At 37.5% G+C, this 19,862-nt stretch overlaps 1 protein-coding gene across 1 annotated transcript in view; it reads left to right on the plus strand.

Moving 5' to 3' along the window:
- The window catches only part of ADAMTSL1 (ADAMTS like 1), a 445,880-nt gene that overhangs the window by 24,039 nt on the left and 401,979 nt on the right, over nt 1-19,862 (plus strand). Inside the window, exon 2 of the mRNA XM_003260400.2 lies at nt 8,124-8,251. Within this exon, the coding sequence (XP_003260448.2) occupies nt 8,124-8,251 (128 nt within the window). The remainder of the gene's footprint in view (nt 1-8,123; nt 8,252-19,862) is intronic.

Below are 19,862 nucleotides of genomic sequence, written 5' to 3' on the forward strand. Positions count from 1 at the left end.
GTTTCCAGTTTCATCCATGTCTCTACAAAGGACATGAACTCATCGTTTTTTATGGCTGCATAGTATTCCATGGTGTATATGTGCCACATTTTCTTAATCCAGTCTATCGTTGTTGGACATTTGGGTTGGTTCCAAGTCTTTGCTATTGTGAATAGTGCCGCAATAAACATACGTGTGCATGTGTCTTTATAGCAGCATGATTTATAGTCCTCTGGGTATATACCTAGTAATGGGATGGCTGGGTCAAATGGTATTTCTAGTTCTAGATCCTTGAGGAATCACCACAGTGACTTCCACAATGGTTGAACTAGTTTACAGTCCCACCAACAGTGTAAAAGTGTTCCTATTTCTCCACATCCTCTCCAGCACCTGTTGTTTCCTGACTTTTTAATGATGGCCATTCTAACTGGTGTGAGATGCTATCTCATTGTGGTTTTGATTTGCATTTCTCTGATGGCCAGTGATGATGAGCATTTTTTCATGTGTTTTTTGGCTGCATAAATGTCTTCTTTTGAGAAGTGTCTGTTCATGTCCTTCACCCACTTTTTGATGGGGTTGTTTGTTTTTTTCTTGTAAATTTGTTTGAGTTCATTGTAGATTCTGGATATTAGCCCTTTGTCAGATGAGCAGGTTGCGAAAATTTTCTCCCATTGTGTAGGTTGCCTGTTCACTCTGATGGTAGTTTCTTTTGCTGTGCAGAAGCTCTTTAGTTTAATTAGATCCCATTTGTCAATTTTGGCTTTTGTTGCCATTGCTTTTGGTGTTTTAGACATGAAGTCCTTGCCCATGCTTATGTCCTGAATGGTATTGCCTAGGTTTTCTTCTAGAGTTTTTATGGTTTTAGGTCTAACATGTAAGTCTTTAATCCATCTTGAATTAATTTGTGTATAAGGTGTAAGGAAGGGATCCAGTTTCAGCTTTCTCCATATGGCTAGCCAGTTTTCCCAGCATAGATCAATGGAACAGAACAGAGTCGTCCTCAGAAATAATGCCGCATATCTACAACTATCCGATCTTTGACAAACCTGACGAAAACAAGCAATGGGAAAAGGATTCCCTATTTAATAAATGGTGCTGGGAAACCTGGCAATTATTGATTTTAGTTCAACTGGCTGTGAAATTGTGTTCTGTTGAAGCTTTCCAAAATGCCCAGAGGTTTCTCAGCAGTTTTCTAGATGAGCTATAATCCAGGCTTGACCTTGGATAGAATACAAAATAAAATCAAGTTACTATAGTTCTGAAATGAAAACCTTACTGAAGTATTTGACATTGAACAGAGTCAGATTTTTGTTTCCTAAAAAGTGATGAAGCTGTTTTAATTTCATCTCCAAATTGTTATTCCAGGACAAGAAGGAATTCTGAGAACAAAATAATTTTTTAGAAGAAAAGCAACACCATTCATTGTCATTTTATACGAAATTCACATACTGATAAATACTGTTTGAAAAGGAATGAAAGGTCAAAATATGAAGCTAGGCAGAAAAAAAAAGATAGATACAGACATAAAACCTGGCTTTACCAGATATTAGCTATGTGACATGAGTGTGTGCGCATTTGTGGCATGGGGGTGGGGGCAAGGAGTGATAAAATAATAGGCACTAATATGCCAGAAACTACACTAGGTACTTCGCATGTGTTCTCTCTGTTAATCACCATATTATGAGAGGTATCAATGTTCCCCCCACCCCTTTTTTTTTTTTTTTTTTTTTTTGAGATGTTGCCCAGGCTGGAGTGCATTGGCCCGATCTCAGCTCACTGCAACCTCCACCTCCTGGGTTCAAGCAATTCTTGTGTCCCAGCCTCCCAAGTAGCTAGGATTACAGGCAAGCGTCACCATGCCTGGCTAATTTTTTGTGTTTATAGTAAAGGTGGGGTTTCACCATGTTGGTCAGGCTGGTCTCAAAGTCTTGACCTCAGCTGATCCGCCCACCTCAGCCTCCCAAAGTGCTGGCGTGAGCCACCACGCCCGGCCAATGTTCCCATTTTACACAAGAAGAAACTCTGGCTTAATGACATCTGGTAAACTTAAGTTCAAGTTTACCAGTATATGACTAGGAAAGTCCGTCTCACTCTAAAGTCTGTGCTCTTTCTCCTGCAGCATGATACAGGTTGTTCAACCTCACAGCCTCAATTTTCTTATTTGTAAAATAAGGAAAAAAAATTCTCACCTGACCTGGGTCATTGTGAGGATTAAATACAATCATTTGTCTAAATCCTGGCATGTTTCCTGGCACGTATGTACTTAAGAAACCCCAGTTTTCCCTCACCATCAACTCTCCAGGCTTAGTGCAGTTAGGTGCCTTAACAGGAATGTGTGCGTAGATGCTGAGAAAGCAAAAGGGAGACAGGTACCCAAAAGTCCTCCTTGGCCTGTATAGCTTTTACACCCTGTTACAGAATTGACTTTTCTCTTCAGTAGCAAGGGACAGGCTTCATGCAGTGGCCTCTGAAAGACCATGCGCTGTGTCACTGGCAGTTCATCATATCTCCCAACAGTGCAGCTGTGATAAGAACCAGATGATCCAAATTTCCTAAGCAAAGCCAGCAGCAAATATCATCTGGGAAGGCGCATGCCTCAGTATCCACACACCACGCTCTTTAAGAAAGTACATCAAAAAGCTAATGGACTTTTACAAGAGCCCAGTTACTGCTTAATGTCTGTGAGCTCTCAGGAGCAGGGAATCACAACCCCTACCATGTACAGTTGGCGGCAGAACCAGTATTCCAAGTTGTTAAAGAAGCCAAGGATTAGATAAGATTTATAGAGACCTGATGTGGGTAGGGCAGCTAAAAATGGAATCTGCAGAGTTGTTTCCAAAGCTTCAGACATGGCCAGGATGTTTCTGTGTATAGATTGCTCCACTTTGCATGGGCAGACCACAGGAAAAATGGTTCTCTCATCACTGGGGGAGTTGTCCCTCTTTTTAATATAGAAGTGTGTGACATCCATTTGATACAGCCACATACACAGCTCCAGATAGCTTAAGCTAAATGCTGTCTGTCTGGAAGTGGAAAACCAGAGGTTCAGGTACCTTCTTGATGATCTTAAAATTGTAAGTGCCATTCTTTGCCTTGTCTCATAGCCCATTTTGTTACTTCTGAGGATCTGTTGACATCTGAAAAACACTCTCTTGTACTATAACTTCAGCTGTTATATGACTTCAATTTTACAAAAAACTATCAAGCATTTCCTCAGCACCTACTTTTTTTTTCATTTAATTTTATATAGCTTGACCTCTTGTTTTAACATTTGGAAAAAATATTTTCCAAGTACCCTGTATATGTGTGTCTCTGAGCAAATATAACTCTAGTCTTTTATTGCTAATTTCTGCTTCATCTTACATCTTTCATGTATTTGATAACCTGTCCAGGTTCCAATGAAAGAGGCTATGGATAAGTGGTACATAGGTAGTTATTCTAAGATGAAGTGTCTGTTGGGCAGTGAGCTGCAGGGAAAATATTGCTTCATGTGATTACTCAAATTGTTTAACTACTTGTAGCTGTCAGGCTTGGAGCTGTTCACCTGAGACTTTGTTGCTGCAATTGGCTCTGGAATTAACCACAAAACTATCAGATGTAAACCACGTTTCGATAAGCCAGTAATGGCAAGAGAATGACACCATTCTGAGGTTGATGGATGTAGGAGAGCTCTTCTAGTATTTGTAGGAGGCATATAATGATCTGTGACCACAGTCTGTTTTCCATGCAACTGGCATTTACTGAGGCTAAGAACATCTTGACTGGCCAGGAACAATGGATCAATGGAGTTGGGGGGTTGATCACTGAGTTTCTGAGAAGACGGCAGTTGATTCAGGAGTCTTAACCAACACTACATTTAAAGGTCAATATGTGGCACCAAAGATCTAAAAATGGCTGAACTGTTTCTAAATTTAATAACTCAAGGGGCCTAGTCAACTTTCACAAAATTATAGAGCCAAAACTCAGGCACTTCTTCTCTCAGTGGATTTCTCAAATGCTAGATCAAAACAGCTGCCAATTGTCCATTCTCACTCATCCAGTGCCTGTAAAGTAAAATAGTTGCTGTAATAAGAAAGGGTTTTATAATGACCTTTTCCCTCAAGTTCAATATGAGATGCACTCTAGACTTTTTATGATAAATCCCCTACTAGGCAATACTAGTGAAACATTGCCTTACACAAAGAATGTAATGGTTGTTCTTTAGTTCTTTGTCATTGACATTAATAGCTAAAGACCATCATCTCACATGACATTGCTGCTGAAATTTCCAGCACTGGGGTCAGGGATAATCTTTTGATCGCTGTGTTCAATAGCATCCATAACCTTCCTTTTGAGACATTGAATTAAAATATTACATTTATCTGATGAAAATCATTGAAAAACATTGGCTGGCCTGTATAGAAAAGCTTAGATTTTTGATTTCAGAAGCAATCAGTGTTACTTTTAGGCAACCCATTATCTACTCTTTATTTTTCTTCTGCCTCTATTTCCCTTACTAGATGCAATTCAAAGTTTACACTTTAGAAAATTGCTGCTGTAAAGTTAAAAGGACTGTACCTTCAAAAGTAAAAGAGAAATGGGGCCGAGCGTGATAGCTAATGCCTATAATGCCAGCACTTCGGGAGGCCAAGGTGGGTGGATAGCTTGAGCTCAGGAGTTCAAGACCAGCTTGGGCAACATAGCGAAACCTTGTCTCTATGAAAATCACAAAAATTAGCCTGCTGTGGTGGCAAGCACCTGTAGTCCCAGCTACTTAAGAGGCTGAGGCAGGAGGATCCCTTGAGCCCAGGAGGTCAAAGCTGCAATGATCGTGTCACTGCACTCCAGCCTGGGCAACAAAGCAAGACACTCTCTCAAAAAAAAAAAAAAAGTAAAAGAGAAGAGAAATAAGCATGTGTTCTGCCAGGGCCAGACGCAAAATTTGTTTATAGTGAAGAAAGTCTTAAAAACTGCAATAAGCAAATACTTCTAGATTTTAAATAATCAGAAAGGCATCTCTAAAAAGTCATTGCTGGTTATAGATGTAAATATCTGGCACAGTCAAAAAGCAGAAAAATCACTTTCTCCAACATTAAACATGGATTCCATTGAAATGAATTATGTTTATTCTACTTGTTAGAAGAAAACTTGGAGTTTGTTCGCCTTTGTGAAATAGACCTATGACTTGCTTCTGGGTTTGCATGAGATCTCATTCAGAGACATCGTGGGCACTTAATATGTGTAGTTGTGCTGAAACATGTAATATGTGATGAGATAAGATGCTTAGCAGTGAGAGCTCACCATTGAAGCTTTTAGTACTTTTTCAAACAAGGCACATGAAAAATATCAAGGAACTTTAAAACAGAGTTTGAAACAATTTGTTTTTCTAGAAAAACAAAATCACAACCATACATTATTTACCAAATATCTTACCCAGAGAACAGCCAGAGGGAAACTCTCCAAGGATTTGGCATTCGAGTATTCTTATCTCATATGAAAATGCAGTTCGCATGTGAATGCTGCGTGTGGATTTTCTCTGGTTTTGTTTTGTTTTGCTTTTGCAGTTGTAGTAATGGATAGCATCAAAGTTTGTAATCACTCATTTCAATTACTGCATGAATCCTAACATTTGTGATACTGGTTTCATCAAAGTCATGTTGAATTTGAGTAAAATGAGAGAAATTGCATCGCACAAGTATATATTTGTCACACAAATAGCAACTGCTTTGGGAAAATACTGCACCTCTCTCAGTAGTCAGCAATCCTATCTTCTATTCACATGCAGCAAACAAAGAGTTAGAGGATACACAGTTAACTTTTTAAAATATGAAGGATGAATTTAATGGGCTATGGAGAAGAAATTCGGGTATGTATACATCATTGGCAAAGAGTCTTTTCTCTCTCACTGTTTAAGTTCTGAAAACAGAGCACCTCATATTGCAGTGATTAAGGGTTGATTTTAATAATCCTAAAAACCAGGCTTTGGAGCTCAATAAATTCTTCCTTTCAAAAGTACAGATTTTGGGGTTACCAATATGGCTCCATTACCCATGCTTTGCCACATTTTATAGGAACATAAAACTGCTGGCAGATTACATCACCAGGCAGATGCAATATGACAAGAGGCTGCAAGGTCGTACTGTGGGAAAGTCAGGGATTTCAAGGAGATGATACTTGACAAGCACAGTGTCTCAACTAAACTCAAAGCAAAAAGCCTGGTGCCTTACCAGTGTACCTCCTGTAAACTTTCAGAGCCCATATATGTTTATACATATTAATAATAAGTAATAAATAATGTTAAATAATAATAGCAACAAATGCTTATACAATGTAGTGCTTATTATTTAGGCCCTATGTACTTTTAAAAATGTATGTGTATGTTTGTTTTTGTGCTAGTGAAATGTACTAACACAAAATTTAACATTTTAACTATTTTTAAGTATATAGTTCAGTGACATTAAATACATTCACATTGTTTTGCAATCATCACTACCATCCATCTCCAGAACTTTTTCATCTTCCCTAACTGAAACTCTGTATCCATAAAACAGCTCCCCATTCCCCTCTCTCCCAGTGCCCCCTATTCTAGACACAGACACAGACATTTCTGTGTCTGTGAATTTGACTATTCTAGGTACCTCAGTAAGTGGAATCATGCAATATTTGTTCTTTTGTGTCTGACTTATTTCACTTAGTGTCATGTCCTTATGTTTCATTCATGTTGAAACTGCATCTAAATTTTCTTCCTTTTTAAGGCTGCATAGTATTCCATTGTATGTATATACCACATTTTGTTTACATATTCATCCACTCATGGACATTTGGGTTATTTGCACTTTATGTGCTTTTTATGTATCAACTCTTTCACTGCTCACAAAGATTCATTGATTCATTCATTGTTGTCGTATCTTTATTATCTCCATTTTACGATAAGAAAACTGAAGCATGTGAGATTGTGTATGTGCCCAAGTTTATAGAGCTAGGAAGCTCTGAAGCGAGTATCCCATCCCAGGCTGAGTAGATCCACAGTTCCTGCCCCTAATCACTGTGCTATCTCATCTCCCTTTCCAATGATTCAGGAAACTAGGTATAGCATGTACCAGTTGGAAAACCATTTGTATAACATTCTAAGGCCAGGTTTCTGACTTAATTTGTACAGGTTTTAAAAGTTCAAAGGAGTAGTCAATTTAACAACCGCACCCCATAGCAACTGATTTATAAAGGATCTCATTACTACAAAATAAAAGTTAGCGCTCTGCTCCGGCACCAGTTCTAGGTGGGCTAAGTTCATTTTGCTAATCTTCCTATATAATATGTGCATGCGTGTGTGTGTGTGTGTGTGTGTGCAGTAGCATGGTTATAATATTACCCCACTTTGTAAAAAGGGAAATTGGGACATACGAAGGTGGTAAGTTACTTGTTCAAGGACTCATAATAAAAAATAGAATCTGTATCCAAACTCAGATAATTTGTAACTCCAGAGCCTCTTCTCTTAACTACAGCACACATTTTATCTTTTTCTTGAATGTGAAGTACAGCATTGAGACCTGTACATAACCACAAGTATTCTTACAGTATATGGAAATTTTCCTAGAAAGCCTGTAAATAACCAGCAAGTCTATTTGTCAAGAGGCAATTCCTGCATTACTAAAGTTATTTGTATAGTTATTCCAATGAGCAAATCTGAAAACTAGGAATGCAGTTGCTTTATTAAAAAATTGTTGATGGTATAAAATATTGTTAGATTTTGGGAAGCAGTTTAGTATGCACATGCCAAGCTTCTCAAGACAGAAACACCTCTGAGAACAGGTTCTTTCCTTTCACAAAGAGATGAAGAGTACACTCATGAACCCTGAGCAAAATTGTGACTTCAATGCAATTGATTGTCTTCTGACCCAAATTCCTGTTTCTGGCTTCCTTTTCCATTTGTTCCATTTGTACAACCTCGTGCCCACTTCAGTCATTGCCTAGGGCCCTTAAATTTAAATATCCCCCTCCCTGAACATATAGGCATTATGAAATGGAGAAGAATCCGAGAATCTGATTGCACGTTTTCATTCCTAGCAAAGCCACCATGTACACACGTACAGGCCAGTCACATTTTAGAACACATGTTTCAGGGTTCCATGGGGATATGATGCTGACCATTCTTTTGTTTCTCACAGAGTTCCAGGACCGCACGCTCCGAGGAGGACCGGGACGGCCTATGGGATGCCTGGGGCCCATGGAGTGAATGCTCACGCACCTGCGGGGGAGGGGCCTCCTACTCTCTGAGGCGCTGCCTGAGCAGCAAGTAAGTCCTGCATCTGTTGGGGGTCTTTGTGAGAACCAGAGGTAGCCGGTTTGAGGCACACTTTCGTGATTGGATTTATGGAGAACATTTTGTTGCTTACAGATCCAGATAAAAGAAAATAATTAAAGGAACGTACAAATAATTAAATTTGTGTTCTTACGTGTTTTTATTTGTGTTCTTATGTCCATCTCCAGCTAGGTCTTTATATACTCTTATCAGATGATAAGCAATAGAGAACTTATCATCTTTACCAAGCAAATGTTATCTGTTTTCATGTTAGGACTGGAAAGAGAATTTATTGTTAGGAATGGTTCTGGAATTATTAGCTCTATGACATATTGTACAATATTGGTGTTAGCAGCATATTGAGTTTATGCTGGATTTTTAGTGTTACCAAGTACTTTGCAAGTGAATAACATATTGGTTTATTTTTATAGTTGTCCTAATAGCCAGCAGTTTCTTAAAGTCATTCAGTTCAATGAATGATGAATTTTGAATATAAGGAAGTTTGGAAACATAGAAGCTTCAGTGGGAACTGGGTCAGGAATAGTGAGAGGGATGAAGAAGGTAGAGATGGGAGTGGCTAATGACATCTAAGCTAAAAGGAAAGGGCCTGAGGCCTTAGAATGCAAATTTTTACTTAGAGTAATAATAATTTAAAACTCCTTCTTGAGCTGTGTGGTCTATGACTAGATCTGTCTCCAAACTATAAAATGTAAAGTACCATGGTAATATTTTTAATGAAAGATTTTATTTGACCATGAAAAGTGTTATGTATAGCAAGTAGGAGTTTTGATCAAAATTACTGTATATACTATATTATAAAACAGGAAGCAGAAAAAGAATTCTAGACATTTCATAAACAAATAGCAGAAAGTGGTGAGACAGAGGTTCGGAAAAATATCAACTTACTTTAATAAGAGTGAGAATTTCTTGAAATCAGTGTCTGAGCCTTATTCCTTTCTGTCTCCCCAAGGCCTGCACAGGGTCTAACACATATTAGAAGCCCGATAGATGGTTCTTCACTGAATCACGAAAGACCATTTTGGCTCCAAGCAGGTCTCGCTGGAAATGTTACAACCTGAGATATATCCAACAAGATACCAGATCAATTCTGATATTTGGCCACTGTGGCATTGAGATGTGCACTAAAAATGGATCAATGAGATTGTATCTACCAGCAAGTTTGTTTGTCTCATTTTTGAGGCCAGCTTCAAATCAACGAGAACCTTGAGCTGATAAGAAAGACTAGACTTTTGCTCCTTATGATTCACCTGCTTTCTTAATCTTGAATATACAAAACTTCCAAAATCTGCAATGTATGCTGCCACGGTGTGATAATGTAACTGATAATATTCATACATCAGTAAAGCCAAAAGTATAAATTTAGAACGTTCCTGTTATCTAGTTTTCTCAAATTCGCATCCTTGAAGATTTTATAGAGATGAACCAAAACATGTGTCTCACAAAACTGATAAGAAACAAAGGGGAATTTTCATATTGTCTCAGTGACGTGTATGTCAGATTGAGGTAGGATCTTTTACTGAGTGGGAGACTGAGAAGCAATTTAGGGAATACATTAAAATCACAAAATTCTGTCATTCAGCAAATAATCAAATATTGATGGCATGCAAAATAAAAAAAAAAAAACAGTTTTGCCACCCAGTAATTAAAGGTCTAGATGTTAGGGCTCTATTATGATACTACAAAAGGTATCCGTTGTCTTCTACTTATAAAGTATTAGAAAAGTAGAATGTAAATGCTGAAATTATAAACATATAGAAAATATGTCCCTATTTTACTTTCAAGTATTAAAAATATATATTCAGTAATCTCATACAAGGCTGAACAAGAAGCTTAAAAAATGGGGCGGAGGTAGACTACCCGTTCTTCAGGAATTTGAAGAAGAAGAAAAGCCTCCAAATAGAAGGCATTTCCAAATCCAACAAAAATATAAAGAAATGTTAGTTTCTTAAAAACCAGTGCTTAGTATGGACTGATACATTATACACACGGATATGTTCTGTACTCTTAAATTCTAGTCATTCTTTAGCAAATCAAAAACTTGTCACCATCATTAAACTCTGGAACAATCTGGATAGAAATGTAATATATATTTTTAATTGTGAAAGAACTATTTATAAATACCCTATCATATATTTTGACACCGTTCTTCAACAGGATTTGTGTTGTTAGGCTAAACTGTATTAATTCTGATCCTTGTAAGACAAACAACATAGAGGTTGATTTAGCTGTTCAGTCTGAGATTCTAGTGGGATTTCTGGAGACAAGCAGCTCTTGATATGACCACATTAGCATATTACCTCTGTGCCCTAATGAGTGAAATCTTACAGCTACAGATTTTAAAAGGAGCAAAACTAAGACTGAGTTACTATCTTTGGGGGTGTATAGATTGTAGAAAATCTGCATCTCCAAGGACAATTTAAAGATCTACAGTGACTAAGTAAATACCTTTATAATAATACCAAATAAGTATGTTAATCCACTGAATGTTCCTAGATGTTATAATGCTGACTTCTAAAATATTAGGTTGGTGCAAAAGTAATTGCAGTTTTTGCTATTACCTTCAATTCACCAACCCAATACTTTAGTTTTTATGGCAATTATGCACTTATTTTCTAGAAAGCACAACAGAATATGCTATTATTGAACAGCTTAGATAGTTCCTGCTGTGATTCAAGACTTCTGGGTATGTTGCATTTTTCAAAACAAGGCATACATATACACCTACAAACCCCCCACCCCAAGCATGTATTTGTGTGTGTGCTGAGCTGTGATAGAAAATATATATCATTTCAAAAGACTCTGACAGATTCTGTTGCAGAGAACTCACCCTGGCAGGGTCCCTTTGTGGATACTGGTCAGATCCACTTACTCAGGGGAGACCTTATCCTAAGTGTCGCTGGTCCTCAATCAAAATTCAGTTTGGCCAGGCACAGTGGCTCACCCTGTAATCCCAGCAATTTGGGAGGCCGACTTGGGCGGGTCACCTGAGGTCAAGAGTTTGAGACAAGCCTGGCCAATATGGAGAAACCCCCCTCTACTAAAAATACAAAAATTAGCTGGGCGTGGTAGCGGGTGCTTATAATTGCAGCTACTGGTGAGGCTGAGGCAGGAGAATAGCTTGAACCCCAGAGGCGGAGGTTGCAGTGAGCCAAGATCGAGTCACTGCACTCCAGCCTGGGTGACAAGAGCGGAACTCCGTCTCAAAAAAAAAAAAAAGAAAAAAAAATTCAGTTTTCTTTACCATGGGATTATTATGTTTGGAATCAGAGATTCTCAAATGTTTGTGTGTCCCTGGCTTTCTCTTCCTGCCATTCTGTATCACTTCGCAAGTTTTATTAATATGATTTTAGCCCTGTATTTTCTCCTTTTTTGTGTGTAATGAAAGTGTGGAGCCAGTCCCCTTTGGTATCTAAAGGGAATCAGACATTTTGGATGATTTCATTTTAGATGATTTATGTTCTCCTCCATATATAGTTTGAATGCATCTGCTCGGGATCTTCGATGGAAGTGTAGTTGTCTTCATTATCTTTTAAGTTGTCAAGCACCTAAGAAGCTATTTGTTTTCTTGATAATTTTTATTTGCAATCAAGGTCTTCCACTATTAACACAAATTCCTGGGTTACAGCCTCATGTTTCAAAAAGCTAGCGTTCAGCTATCAAAGTTCATGGAGACACCTAGCACTCATTAAACTTTCAGTTACAGTCATGTATAAAAATTTTAATTTTCATTAAAATACATAACTCTGAGCAGTAAGAAATATTAATAAGTACTTATAAAAACAAAATATAATATTAATGAAATACATTCTGACATTTTTCTCATTAATACTTAACTGTAATTAAGTCATTGCTTAAATATGGCCCTAAATCAGTCCTAAGGCTGGATTTAGAATCTATTTGGACTCTTCTAATTCAGAAATAGATACGTTCTGAGATACGTACTCAGCTTCAAGACTTCAAATCAGTTTGATTTTTAGTTTTCAAGTTTTTTCCCTCAACAACTGGTTCTATCTATTCTAGTACCAGCAAGAATTTATTAGTTAACTCTCCTTAGTTCCCTATGCTAATGGAAACTCTAATTGGTGTAGCAATTATTCATTGCCACAGTAATACTGCATAACAACCACTAATCCTCACTAGAATATCAGATAAGGAATTATTGCTTGGCTAGGTAGCTCTGATGGACTTGGATGGTCTTGATCACATATCTAGGGTTGGCTGGATGTTGGCTGATCTAGACTGGCTTCATCTGGGCCAACTTGGGAAACCCAATTCTGCTCCACTAGTTCCTTATCCTCCAGCAGGCTAGCTTAGGCAAGTTCTCATAGTGACAGCAGAGGTGTAAGAGAGAGCAATTCCCAGTGCAAAGCCTGTTTCCAGCTTCTGTACCATATTTGCTAGAATCTCATTGGCCCAACTAAGCCACCCACCAAGTCCAGAGTCAGAATGGGAGAGCCAAAATGTTACATGTGAAAGCATGACCTAGAGAGAGGGTGAAAAATTGGGACTATTCTTCAATTTAGCATGAATAGTCTTCTATGGCTTTCTTACTCGTTTTTAATGGGATAATGAACTTAATGGGTTCTGTCTCATTTCTCCACTCCAGATCTAGGCATCTAAATTCAGTTCAGTCACCTTATATACATTGCCAATAGGGAAAGATCAGAGGTTATGAATGTATATATCCTTAGAGGCCTAGCAGGTAACTGGAATGTATGTAGTAGCGTTCATATTGAGTCCAAATAAATCCCGTCTACCAGGTAAATTAACCTGCCAGGCCAATTTTCTAGCTCTGGTAATATGACCTCTTAGAGCACTCTCAAGTCTGATTATTTTTTCGAGTCTATCAGCCAATGATTATTCTATTCCCAATATGAAAGAAACGTAAAGGGGGGCAGATTACTCAGATTTTATGGAATAAATGACAACTACTCAACTTCTGGAGTTAATTTTGTTTCCTGATGGATTGGGAGCTTGTGAGGAGACTTGGTTTACCCTCTGAGTACAGAACATCCTCTCTGAGTGATCTTTTGAAGGTTATAGAAAAATATTCAATGGACACAAAGCAGAATGAAAACACAGACACATGTTAAATATAAAAGCCTTCATTCTCAACAAGCAGTCCTTGATACTGGAGAAAAAGTTCTGACCCAGGAACATACTGAGCAGAATCCTTTCCTTGGTTTCTCCCCTACCCTTTTTCTGAGGCTTGCAGAAAGTAGGCAGTGCTTGATTTTCCAGGTTTATGATATTGGAACACTGATCATTGCCTTTATCTGCAACCCTGGTTTGAACAACAAAGAAAGACACTGTATAAACATTGTCTCTCACTTTTACTAATTTTGTAAGGTTATATGTGGTTTTACTGAGTAACTCTTATAATGTAACTTTTACTAATCTAGTATCACCAAGTAGAATATAATACCTGTTTTTATTTTTCATTAATTAGAAAAGAGACTATACCTACTGGTGCTTGATGATGGACATTTATTTTATTTCAAATGAATTAAAGTACCAGCTACCTTGAGAAGCTGCTCCTCTCTCCAGTTCTTCACCCCTCCCACTAAATACTCTGAAATAATATTTATAGTGAACTAATTTGTCTAGCTTTTTAAAAAATACTTAATACTAAAGATCTATCTTTCAGAGCTCTAGGTTTGTCTTCAGCCAGCTAATTTAGCTTTGCTCACAAGAAGTTCCAAATGCATAAGACAGTTAATATGATGTGTAACATTGTCTGTCTCACTGTATTAAGTCAATGCCAAGACCAGGCTCAAAGGAGGAAACTGCAGTTCGTTTGAGATGGCAACGAGTCAGATAGCTGGCTGCTCTTAGGTGTGATGTGAACCTTTGCACTGGTGACTAAAGAAGATTTAAAGGTCCTCTGAGACCTTTTTTACTTTCTGAAATGCCACATTCATCTAGCTAATACTATAAATTAATACTACATTAATATTGCATTAAGAGCATAAATTAATACATTAAGAATACAAATATTATGTTAAATCTCAACTGATTCAATGATGGGTTTGGCTGTTTCATATCTATCCAAATAGCAAAAAAATGATCTTCTTATGAAGGATGGCAGAATTTTTAAAAAGTTAATAAATTTTGAGTTAAATATTAAAATTGAATTAAAAAGTTTTTGAGATAAATACGATTATTAGATGAGCGAGAAATAAAAATCACACAAGGGGTGCCTAAAACAAGTAAGATTATAGTATTATTCCAAAGGCATGTGGCTGCCAGAATGGTGTCAACATAAATACAGAAAAATTAAAATAAATAGCCCCAAGGAGTCTTAGTCCACAGGAATAGGAAAGATCATTCTAAAGGTCTCATTTCATAATAATTGTGCTAAGAGAAAGTAAGCTAACTTCTCTGATTTTTAACTGCAAACACAGATATTCTGCCATGAGAATATTGATACACTAATATAGGCTTTAGTTAGCATATTATTTCTATACCTTATAATAATAAACACCAAAAGAAAATTTTCAATGTTAAGATTTTGCTTCTTAAACAAATGTTTGTTTTTTTCTGTTAAAGACATCTCATCTCTATCGTAACATCCAATTAAGATTCACAGGACTTGTTTTAAGAGGTTTTAGAACTTTCAGCTCATGTGAGCCCCAAAGCAGGCTTTATCTGTTATTCTTCATCTGGTGTTATATGTTATCACCCTTGTTTTCCTTGGAAATGTTTGAATTTTTGTTTAAAAGAAAGATATACAAGTTCAGAGTGGGTATGACTACTCGTGTCATTTGTATGAGATGGTCTTTTCATTTCGTTAAAGGAGATTGCATATTTTGGAACATATGCTTAAGAGTTTGCAGTTGCCTTCCTTTTACTTTTTGGGTTAAAGCCTAGTCTAAATATATTACGAAGACTTGCAATATTTCAGGTCATATATCTTAGAGGGGTGTGTTGTTCCAAGATCTGATCTCCTTTCCGGAGGCAAATGTGCTAAGGCCAATGACTGAATGTTTAGAACCAATTTATGGCCTGGTTTATCCCATAAGCCAATTTGTTGGAATAAAAGGTGGTTAGAAATTTGTTTGTTGTCCATAACATTTACTTGCCATATCAGGAATATGTAACTCTTAGATGTCTTTTTCTGTTTATTTAAAAAAAAAATCCTTATGTGGTTTGTTCAGTAGCCCTTCTAAAGTCTGTATATCTCCTCAACTTTAATTCATTCATTCAATAAATATTTATTGAATACCTACTATGTATTAAGCAAACTGGTAGGTATAACTAAGGATAGAAATCCCAAGGGGCCAGAATCTCAAGAATTTACCAAATTATTAATTTGCCTCTGAGTTTCTACTGATTATAGTTGCAAGATATTTTAAGAACTAAGAGAACTTCCCCCAATTCTATAAATAATACATCTGTGGAACTGGGTTTTAAAAATATTTTACATGTATTGTTATTTTATTCTGGTAGCATCATTTTATATATTAATGCTTTCTTTTCCTAATTAAGTTGTATGAATTCCTCCTTTTTTACAGTGCTTAGCACACAGCAGACATTCAAATGTTTAATAATTGGCTTTTAGACAGTATATGCAGTATTGTCATTTTATATATTTCTTCAATCTGTGTTTCAACTAAAGAGGAAGAAAACTATGTGATATTAAACATCTCTACAAAGGAATTGGGAACCTAATCCCTATACCACAGAACAAAGGTTGGTGGAACCAATTCTGCTTTTGCAGAATTAAGAAAATATTTCAGACTTAGACCTAGACTGAGCTGGGAAGGATCTTAGAGCTAATCTCCTCTCTAATTCCCTCTTTGTTATTTCCCTTCCTCTTTTTATTTTTATTTTTTATTGTGGTAAGACAATTTAGCATGAGATCCACCATCTCAATCAAATTTGAAGTGTTGTATACAGTATTGTTAACTATACCAGCAGAGCTGTGCAGCAAATCTCTACAATTTAGCCATCTTGCATAACTGAAACTAGACTCCTTGAATTGCAAGTACTATTTCTCTCTCTGCCCCAACCTCTGGCAGCCTCCGTTCTACGGTCTGCTTCTATATACTTGATTAGTCTAGATACCTTATATAAGTGGAATCATGTAGTACTTGTCCTTATTTCTGACTTATTTCACTCAGCATAATGGCCTCAAAGTTCATTCATTGTTGTTATTTCCTTTGCTGTGCAGACTGTATTTGATAGTGTCCTACTTGTCTATTTTTGCTTTTGTTGCTTGTGCTTTTGGTGTTATATCTGAGAGATCATTGCCAAATCAATATTAGGAAGCTTTGCCCCTATATTTTCCAGTTGGAGTTACATAGTTTCAAGTCTTACATTTAAGTCTATAATCCATTTTGAGTTCATTTTTGTATATGGTGAAATTTGGATAGCAATTTTATTCTTTCACATGTGGATATCCAGTTTTCCCAGCACCTTTCCCCATTGTGTATTCTTGGAACCTTTATCAAAGATCAGTTGACTCTATATGTGTGAATGTTTTTCTAGGTGTTCCATTGGTGTATATGTCTGTCTTTACACCAAGGTGTCTTTACACTGGCATATCTTTACACTAGTACAATACTGTTTTAATTTCTGTAGCTTATAAAATGTTTTGAAATCAGGAACTGTGATGCCTTCAGCTTTGTTCTCTGTCAATATTGTTCTGAACATTCCAGATTCTTTTTGGTTTCATATGAATTTTACAACTTCGTTTTTCCATTTCTGTAATAATCAGTTACTGGGAGTTTGATAGGCAATGCATTGTATCTATAGATCACATTGGGTAACATGGACATTTTAACAATATTAACTCTTCCACTCCGTGAACATGGAATGTTTTACCATTTATTTGTGTCATCTTTAATTTCTTTCAGTAATGTTTTGTGATTTTTCAGGGTGCAAGTCCTTCACTTCCTTAGTTTATTCCTAAGTATTTTATTCTTTTTGATGTGATTGTAAATGAGACTGTTCTCTTAATGTCTTTTGTGGATAGTTTGTTATTAGTGTGCAGAATTGCAACTGATTTTTCTTTTTTTTTTTTTTTTGAGACCAAGTCTCGCTGTCTCCCAGGCTGGAGTGCAGTGGCACCATCTCGGCTCACTGCAAGCTCCGCCTCCAGGGTTCACGCCATTCTCCTGCCTCAGCCTCCTGAGTAGCTGGGACTACAGGCGCCTGCCACCATGCCCGTCTACTTTTTTTGTATTTTTAGTAGAGACGGGGTTTCACCGTGTTCACCAGGATGGTCTCGATCTCCTGAGCTCATGATCCGCCCGCCTCGGCCTCCCAAAGTGCTGGGATCACTGGCGTGAGCCACCGCGCCCGGCCTGATTTTTCTGTATTGATTTTGTATCCCTCAATTTTACTCAATTTGTTTATTAGTCCTTCGTGAAGTATTTATAGAGTTTTCTCCTTATAAGATCGTGTCATCTGCAAACGGAGATAATTTTACTTCTTCCTGTCTTTTTTGGATGCCTTTTATTTCTTTTTCTTGTCTTACTGACCTAAGACTTTCAGTACTCTTTTGAACAGAAGTGGCAAGAGTGAGCAACCTTGCCTTGTTCCTGATCTTAGAGGAAAAGCCATTGAGTGTGATGTTAGCTGAGGACTTTTCACATATGGCCTTAGTTATTCTGAAGAAATTTCCTTCTCTGCCTAGTTTGAGAGTTCACATCATGAAAGATGTTAAATTTTGCCAAATGCTTTTTCTGCATCTATCAGAGATGATCATGTGGTTTTTATTCCTCCTTCTGTTATGGAAGTAGTTCTTAATCCCAGTTACACTTTAGAATCACCTGGAAAGCTTTTAAAAAATACAAATATCTGGGCCCTACCAAAAACAGTTAAATTAGGATCTCTTGGGGTAGATTCCTGACATCAGTAATTTTTTCAAAGCCCTCCAAATGATTTTAATGTGTATCCAGAGTTAAAATTGCTGCTGTCTTGAAGGGGGTGATAGTGCAATGATGAGGTTTATCTCCAGCTCCCTGAAAAATTAGAGGTTAGGGTAAAGAAGAAAAGAAGAATTTTTGTTTGTTTGTTTGTTTGTTTTTTGAGACAAGATCTGGCTGTATTGCCCAGGCTGGAGTGCAGTGGTGCCATCTTGGCTCACTGCAACCTTTGCCTCCCAGTTTCAAACCGTCCTCCTACCTCAGCCTCCCGAGTAGCGGGGACGATAGGCATGAGCAACCATGCCTGGCTAATTTTTGTATTTTTTGTAGAGACAGGGTTTCACTATGTTGGCCAGGCTTGTCTCTCCCTCTTGAGCTCAAGTGATTTGCTCGCCTTGGCCTCCCAAAGTGCTGGGATTACAGGGATGAGCTACCGCAGGATTTTCTGATAAAGAAACTTCTTTTATGTTAAAAGGAGTTTCTGTAAAATGATCAAGTCTGCCATGTGGGAGAGAAGTCATGGATACAAGCATGTCAAGACGTAACAGTGGGGATTGCCCTAGGTACTACTCTGTATCTACTTTTCTGGTGCATACACAGTTGTCTAGTATTAGTCATCATCAGCCTTGCCCAAAGTGGTAAATGAACTAAGTGATTTCTGACTTATTCTTTCATCCTTTTATTAATTAAGCCTACAAACATGATCCTTTAAGCTTCCAGCTTGTTGGTGAATGACCAGGTTAATGTCCTAGTGATTCTTGGGTAGTTTATGCAAATTCTGTGAGACTCACCTCTCCCTAAAATCATTAAATTTCCTATCCACAGAGTTGAGTTGAGTTTTCCATCTTCAATTCAGCATCCATCCCTTCAGCTCCTCCCTCACCTCAACTACCAAAAAAAAAAAAGAAAAAAAGGAAAGATTTCCTAATGCTACTTGCATTATTTCTTGAATTATTCTTCGGTTTGGGCCCAATTTGTAGAAAGTAGAAGAGTTATCCAACCCTGTTTTCCTTAGTTTCAGTCACTGAGAAAGTGAGAGAGAAAGAAAGAGAGAGAGAGAGATGGAGACAGATACTGGATATTAAGAGCAAACAGAGGGTAGTCTGTCCAAGTCATATACAATGGGGGATGGACACTTCACCTGGAGGCAGGAAGAATAACTATAAAACACTAGGTGATATTACATCCATGCATGGATCATCAGCTGAAGCCCCTAACTAATATACCAACCTCAAATAGCTGCAGAGCCAGCCCCTGCCTTTGGGCTTTGGAGTAGGAATCCCTGGTCCAGATAAAGACCCTTTCCTACTTAGGAGGAGAACCACATGTTGTGGGAACCAGAATTTGTAGCAGTGAGTTTCATTGCCTACTTTGTGGGTTATTCCTTCTATTTTATTTTTCATAAAACTGCTGATTTTGAATTTTGGCACGGCTGTTCTCTACTTGTATGACATTGGACTAGATTTTAGTTTCTCCAGGATTTTGTTTGCTTATCTGTGAAATCAGGTGGGCAGTGCCTGGAACAGAACAAGTGTTCCATAAATATTTGTTGAACAGACATCCAAGGTGCCCTTCAAGTCTGAAATGTGTGCCCCTAAAAAAGAGACAGTTTCTCCTCCAGATATGCAGTCAAGCCCATTTTGCTGTTAGATAGGAAGAGGAGCAAAAACTGCTCTTCATATAAGTGGTTTTAAAGAAAAATGTTGTGACTC

The sequence above is a fragment of the Nomascus leucogenys genome, chromosome 1a (assembly GCF_006542625.1).
Source record: "Nomascus leucogenys isolate Asia chromosome 1a, Asia_NLE_v1, whole genome shotgun sequence".
Lineage (NCBI taxonomy): Eukaryota > Metazoa > Chordata > Mammalia > Primates > Hylobatidae > Nomascus > Nomascus leucogenys.